This window comes from Salvelinus sp. IW2-2015, linkage group LG7 (genome assembly GCF_002910315.2).
Source record: "Salvelinus sp. IW2-2015 linkage group LG7, ASM291031v2, whole genome shotgun sequence".
Taxonomy (NCBI): Eukaryota; Metazoa; Chordata; class Actinopteri; order Salmoniformes; family Salmonidae; genus Salvelinus; species Salvelinus sp. IW2-2015.
In genome coordinates this window covers 29399355-29407081 of record NC_036847.1, presented here as the reverse complement: position 1 = coordinate 29407081, position 7727 = coordinate 29399355, and the positions used below count along the sequence as shown (strand labels likewise).

Genomic DNA, 7727 nt, shown 5'->3' with positions numbered 1-7727 from the left:
CTAGGCCTGATTGATATAAATAGAATATATTTACTCGGGAGAGGAGGAGAGAAGAGGAGCCATGTGATAAGTGGAAGCCATCTCATTAAGACAGTTGATGGGAAGAGATGGGACAATGTTTATTGGCGAGAGAAGGAGATTACAGTTTGGTGGAACTGTGGAGACACAGGGAGAGAGCATGTATAGAACAGATAACCAGACTAACTGGACGTTTCTCTCATGGCAAAAAGGCAATGTTGTGTTCATACAGGATCACTATATCAAGTTGCGTACTGATATTGAGTGGTGTGCGTTGTTGAGTGTCTGTGATATTGAGTGGTGTGTGCATGTACTGATATGTGTGTGTGTGTGTGTGTGTGTGTGTGTGTGTGTGTGTGCATGCATATCTCTGTGTGTGTTACCTCTGCAGTGTGGCCCCTCATCCCAGCCATCAGTGCAGTCAGGGCTCCCATCACACAGTCTGCTCATGTGGATACACATGTCTGTCCCCAGACACTCAAATTCATTGGCCGGACACAGGGACACTCTGTGTGGACCTGCAACACAATACACACACAGCAGACACACACATTACAGTCAGAGATCAAATGATACCACATAAACTAGTAACCATTGTAAAAAATATTGCAGATAGATTGTGGTTTCCATCATTGTAATTGTCTGCATCATTTCCAATCCCAGTGTATTTTTTTGTAAATATATTTCTTTATTATTTTCCCCTAACCATACCATCCCTCCCATAATTGGAGTAAACTAATGGACAACAACACAACAGTTATATTTTGTTTGTCTATAGTCCCATCTTTCAGCTCCACTTAACCCCGGCCATCTATCTCTGAACACCATCCAGTTTTCTATTTGCCATATATTGTTCAACTGTGCGGGGACGTTTCACAAAAGTCCTGATACTTTCCATTCTCTTAGATTGTACATATTATAAATTAAAGATAAACATTTTTGCTAAGAGTGTTATTATATTATTGATTGATTGACTATGACTTATAAATCACACAGCAGTGCTATCTGCAGAGTTAGCTCCAGGTAAATGTTGCAATTCTTCAGCCATTCCTGAACCTGCGACCAAAAACAAGCTACAAATGGACAGTACCAAAACAAATGATCTAATTATTCTGTCTCTTCGCAGCAAAATCTGCAGAGCTGGGATGGTTGTATCCCCCATATATATAACATTCTATTGGTTGCAAGAATTTTGTATAATAATTTAAATAGAAAAACTCTACATTTTGAATCCAGCATTGTTTAGTGTATCAGTTCATAAATCATATGCCATGGAATCGGTACGTCAAAAATCTCTTCCCAACTATCTTGCAATCTATATGGCACAGCTGTCAATTTGTTGGTCCTTAAATGACACCGGTGAACTTTTCATTTATGCAAATTTTATTTAGCCAATTATGGTCTTTAATGCAGAGCCAACAGACAAGTTCCTTATTTTCTCCCCCTTCCACTTGCCTCTTCCATTTTTGTGGTAATGCTGCAATTAGTTGGTTGTAAGCAGACATTTCCATATATTTTTGTTAGCTGCATGTGTGACATATCTCCACCAGTGCTATTTACGATATCATTTACAAAGATTATACCGTTTTAAATTATTATTTTTATCATTAGTATATTTGAGTTTAACCATAATATTTTTTATAATATTTGTAGTGTCTTTTCTGATGGATTACACTGAAATTGCAACCAACTTTCTATGGCTTGTTTGACAAATAGCAATATTTGGGAGATAATTTAATTTTCAAATAATTGAAAGGTTGTAAAAGGGAATAAAGGGAAAAAGGCCATTCTTGAACTTGTGTCGAGACATTCTTACTAATCTGCTAGAAAACCAGTTCGGATTTAAGTATAACTTTTGTATGACTGAAGCCTTTAGTGAGAGGTATAATGCTTTAATATTTAATAATTTCTGCCCTCCGAATTCATATTCATTATATAAATTGGTCAGTTTAATTTTTGTTTGGCTTGCAATTCCAATTAAAATGTATTATTCTTTGCAAGGCCATAAGCAAATAGGTAAACTAGGATATGACTAAAGAGTTAATCAGGGTGATTTTTCCACAAATAGACAGGTATTTTCCTTTCCATAGCAAGATCTAATCTATTTTTGCTAACTTAAAAAAAAAACATGTATTGTAGTGGAAACATTTCTTTCTTTCAGGATATGAATATGGAGTATGTCCACTTGACCGTCAGATCATTTGATTGGTTAAACTACACGATAATGTAAAAGTAAAAAATGTTTGTGATCCAGAGAAAACATGAATCATCAGCATACAATGACACCTTTGTTATAAAGCCCTGGATTTCTGTGGCCATAATAAATGGCCATAATAAATAGTGTTTTACTCCTCTTGACAGTTTAATACTTTCTGAGAAGTAGCCATTATTTACTATTTTACACCTAGGGTTACTATACATAACTTTAACCCACTGTATAAGAGATTCTCCAAAACTGAAATATTCCAGCCATTTATATATACAGTACATTCCAGTCGAACTTTATCAAAATCCTTTTCAAAGTAAGCTACGAATACCAGGGCTGGGTTCCCAGATTTTTTGTTGAGTTCTATTGTTTCCAGTACTTGTCTTATATTATCTCCAATGTATCGTCCATGTAAAAAACCTGTCTGATTAGGAAGAATAATATCCTATAATTACATTTTACATTTAGCAGACGCTCTTATCCAGAGCGACTTACAGTAGAGTGCATACATTTTATTACATTTTACATACTGAGACAAGGATATCCCTACCGGCCAAACCCTCCCTAACCCGGACGACGCTATGCCAATTGTGCGTCGCCCCACGGACCTCCCGGTTGCGGACGGCTGCGACAGATTGCAGACGGCTGCRAACCCAGCCCAGCCTGGGCGCGAACCCAGAGACTCTGGTGGCGCAGCTAGCACTGCGATGCAGTGCCCTAGACCACTGCGCCACCCGGGAGATCCGCAGATAATAACCTTTGAATTCTATGCGCTCTGCATTTTGCTAGAATTTTTGCATCACAACACTGAAGTGTAAAGGRCTTCCAATTTTTTATGGACTGGATCTTTATATTTACCATTTGGGTCATGTTTCAGTAATAATGACACCAGAACTTCTTGTTGAGTATCTGCTAATCTACCATTTACATAGGAGTGGTTAAAACATGCTAATAACAGTCCTCTGAGTATATCAATAAAGTTTTGGTATACTTCAACTGGTATGCCATCCAGCCCTGAAGTTTCCCCGTATTAAAGGCTTTAATTGCATCAAGATGTTCCTCCTCTGTAATTTGGCCTTCACATGAGTCTTTCTGTACAGCTGTTAATTTTACATTATTAATATGGGAAAATCCTTACAATTAACTTGGGTAAGTGGAGATGGAGGAGACTGAAACGAAAACAAAAGTACTTTGCTTCCTCTTTCAAATATAGTTTGGTGAATCATGGGTGAATCTGTCATTTGTAACAAGTTTTAGTAAATACATTTTTGTAGCATTTCTATGTTGAAGATTAAAAAATAATTTGGTGCATTTTCCCCATATTCCATCCAGTTCGCTTTATTCTTTATAATATATTACCTGGATCTTTCTTGAATAAATTCCACCATTTCTTTTTGATTTTCCTCTAACGTATTCCGTGACTCTAACGTACTGTTATTATTGCAATCTATTTGTACTGCTAGTCCCTCTATTTACATTCTTTATATGACTCCTTTTGACTTAAATTGCTTTTGTTTTAAAGATGAGTATTGAATTACATAGCCTCTAGAGGCACATTTAAAAGTGTCCCATATAATAAGGGGATCTGCTGTACCTTTATTATGTCAGAAAAAGTCAGTTATAAATTGTTCTGCCCTGCATAAAAACAAGTTGTCATCCAATAGGCTTTGATTACATTTCCAAGAGTAATGTATATGCCAATTATTTGATGGTACGACCGCATTCTGTTCCCTATCAACACTTTTTAAACTTTTGGTTCATCCTGTATTGTCCCTTACATCATTACCCCATAGCAACAGATGTGGGATACACACACACACACACACACACACACACACACACACACACACACACACACACAAGCTCAGATGTTCACAGTTGTTCCATCCCCAGGCCCAACTCAAGAGAAGACTTGATGTCGTGAATGCATAAGCTGTTTGAGAAGGCATTCAAAATTGAGCAAGAATGGGGAGATTTGACTAACCAACGTCAAGTCCTTGCTGATGGCGCTCAGATACACCCCCCTACCCTGAAACACACACACACTGGTTCCCCGTTGTGACCATTTTCCCAAACATCTCTGTCCTGTCAGACCTTCTGATTATTTTGTGCCACCAGGGCCACAATAATAGGCCCCCTCTCTGAATGTCTGAGTGTGACCCCCTCCCCATGGGTTACTGCAGCTAGTGTTGCCAGCACTGCCACTACCTGGGTGGGGGCACCTCACCGGAATCCGATCTGGCTAGGTACAAGGTCATCAAGGTTCACATTAGCAGCTTTGAAAAATTCCTTGTATATTATGCTCACCCATCTGGGGGCTTTGGCTTTGTTGGACCAACCCTGCCAGGCAGGCTCAGACTCTTGAGGAGACAGTGCTGCTTTAGTGGGTCTCTGACACCATGTATCTTTCTGTCTTGGCTGCATATAAGCTACTTTCAGTAGGCCTATAAAACAAATAAGGATTTCTCCTTAGTGTGTGGGTCGCTCAGGTGGGTGCCTAGCGTATGGGGTTGGGGACCGCTCCATCATGCGCACCATCATGATAAGACAATCAATAAATAAACTATATTTATAATCTATTTTAAAATGTATATCCCATATCTGCACAGAATGTAAAACTCCTGCTTGCAGACACACACACACATGGGCTCTGGCATTTGCACCATTTTCCTTTTTCACTCACTAAACTCCACACTTTTTCAAACACAAAAACACACACCCCACCTTCCATCACAATACACCCGCAAATACCCACATACTGTGTGTCACGTTGTATAAATGATAGGAAACAGGTGCAGGAATACGAAATATGTTTTTTTATTACTTCAACCCAGATTGCGCATGTCATGAACATGACGGGGACAAAGCCCAAAACAAACAGGTCAAATATTTACATTTACATTTAAGTCATTTAGCAGACGCTCTTATCCAGAGCGACTTACAAGTTGGAGATGTAAACCCAAACAAAGAGCGAGGTGTAAACCTCTAATAAATACACGGGAGGGGCCCGGTAATAACAATTACACAGGATGAGACCCGTATTAACAAGAGCACAATAATGCATAGTATCAAAGCCGAAACAACAGCACAATAGAGGAATTAAGATAGAAACCATCTAAGGCTGAGCGGCTGATCTAAGGCTGATTTGCCCTTTAAAGATTATTTTTTTCTTTTGAAAACATTTGAAAAATGCTCCGGGGCTGTGAAATTCACCCCTCACACTCACAGGCTGTGTTCAGGTGTGATCATAAAAAATCATACTTTTTAAACGTCACTGATTAGTTTGTGTCTGGATATTTAGGATGTGTTCTGGCGATATGCTGATATTTGAAAGTGCAGTCATGTTACAAATACACAATACAATTCAAGATAGGGTATGTTGTAAAATAAGTATTATTCATCTTTCTATTCATAGTATTTATAAAAAGATAAAAGACAGGATTAGAAGAAAGCATCATTATTGAAATAATACTTCTTCAAATACATTTGAAGTCGGAAGTTTACATACACTTAGGTTGGATTATTAAAACTCGTTTTTCAACCACTCCACAAATTCTTGTTAATAAACTATAGTTTTGGAAGTCGTTAGGACATCTACTTTGTGCATGACACAGGTCATTTTTCCAACAATTGTTACAGACAGAATTATTTCACTTATAATTCACTGTATCACAATTCCAGTAGGTCAGAAGTTTACTTACACTAAGTTGACTCTGCCTTAAACAGATTGAAAATTCCAGAAAATTATGTCATGGCTTTAGAAGCTTCTGATAGGCTAATTGACATAATTTAAGTCAATTGGATGTGTACCTGTGGATATTTTCAAGCCTACCTTCAAACTCAGTGCTCTTTACTTGACATCATGGGAAAATCAAAAGAAATCCAGCCAAGACCTCAGAAAACAAATTATAGACCTCCACAAGTCTGGTTCATCCATGGGAGCAATTTCCAAACACCTGAAGGTACCATGTTCATCTGTACAAACAATAGTACGCAAGCATAACACCAAGGACACGCAGCCGTCATACCCTCAGGAAGGAGACCGCGATCTGCTCCTAGAGATGAACGTACTTTGGTGCGAAAATTGCAAACAATCCAAGACAACAGCAAAGGACCTTGTGAAAATGCTGGAGGAAACAGGTACAAAGTATCTATATCCACAAGTAAAACGAGTGCTTTAAAGAACATAACTTGAAAGGTCGCTCAGCAAGGAAGAGAGCAACTGCTCCAAAACTGCCATGGGGACAAAGATCGTACTTTTGGAGAAATGTACTCTGGTCTGATGAAACAAAAATAGAACTGTTTGGCCATAATGACCATCGTTATGTTGGAGGAAAAAGGGGATGCTTGCAAGCTGACGAACACCATCCCAACCGTGAAGCATGCAGGTGGGCAGCATCATGTTGTGGGAGTGCTTTGCTGCAGGAGGGTCTGGTGTACTTCACAAAATAGATGGCATCATGAGTTATGAAAATGATGTGGATATATTGAGAACAACATCTCAAGACAATCAGTCAGAGTTAAAGCTTGTCGCAAATGGGCTTCACAAACGGACAATACACCAAGCTACTTCAAAGTTGTGGCAAATGGCTTAAGGACAACATAGTCAAGGAATTGGAGTGGCCATCACAAATCCCTGACCTCAATACTATAGAAAAATGTGTGGGCAGAACTGGAAAAGCATGTGCGAGCAAGGAGGCTACAAACTGACTCAGTTACACCAGCTCTGTCAGGAGGAATGGGCCAAAATTCACCCAACTTATTGTGGGAAGCTTGTGGAAGGCTACCCAAAACATTTGACCCAAGTTAAAACCATTTAAAAGGCAATGCTACCAAATACTATTGATATATGTAAACTTCTGACCCACTGGGAATGTGATGAAAGAATAAAAGCTGAAATACATAATCTCTCTACTCTTATCTGACATTTCACATTCTTAAAATAAAGTGGTGATCCTAACTGCCCTAAGACAGGGAATTTTTACTATGATTAAATGTCAGGAATTGTGAAAAACTGAGTTTAAATGTATTTGGCTAAGGTGTATGTAAACTTCCGACTTCAACTGTATAAGGAACTGAAAACACAAAAGTACTCAAAACCCGGAATTAGGTAGGAATCAACATGGTAGTGATAAAACACAGCAAACAGAGGACAGAAGGCACAGTGTCACGGATCCTCCGGTACTGCTGCTCATTCTGTTCACCAGCTCCGGAGGGCTACGTCACCGGCCTTCTGGGTGTCACTGCACTGGATTCATTACCAACAATCCAGGACTGTCTTGTCTCCTTACGCACACCTGGTTCCCATTCCCCTGATTAGTATGTGTATATATGTGCCCTCTGTTTCCCCTTGTCCCTGGCGGTTATTGTTCCATGTCTGTTGGTCTTGTTAGTACCTGTGCTCTGTTGGTCTTGTTAGTACCTGTGCTCTGTTTGGTCGTGTCAGTACCTTGCTCTGTTGGTCTTGTTACGTACTGTGCTCTGTGTCTGTTAGTTTACTCTC

The 7727-nt window shown here is 39.1% G+C and overlaps 1 protein-coding gene across 1 annotated transcript in view; it reads right to left on the bottom strand.

The window, feature by feature from the left end:
* Positions 1 to 7727, bottom strand: part of LOC111966124 (low-density lipoprotein receptor-related protein 1-like) — a 281628-nt gene that overhangs the window by 175444 nt on the left and 98457 nt on the right. Inside the window, 1 exon segment of the mRNA XM_070444337.1 lies at positions 402 to 536. Coding sequence (XP_070300438.1) covers positions 402 to 536 — 135 coding nt within the window.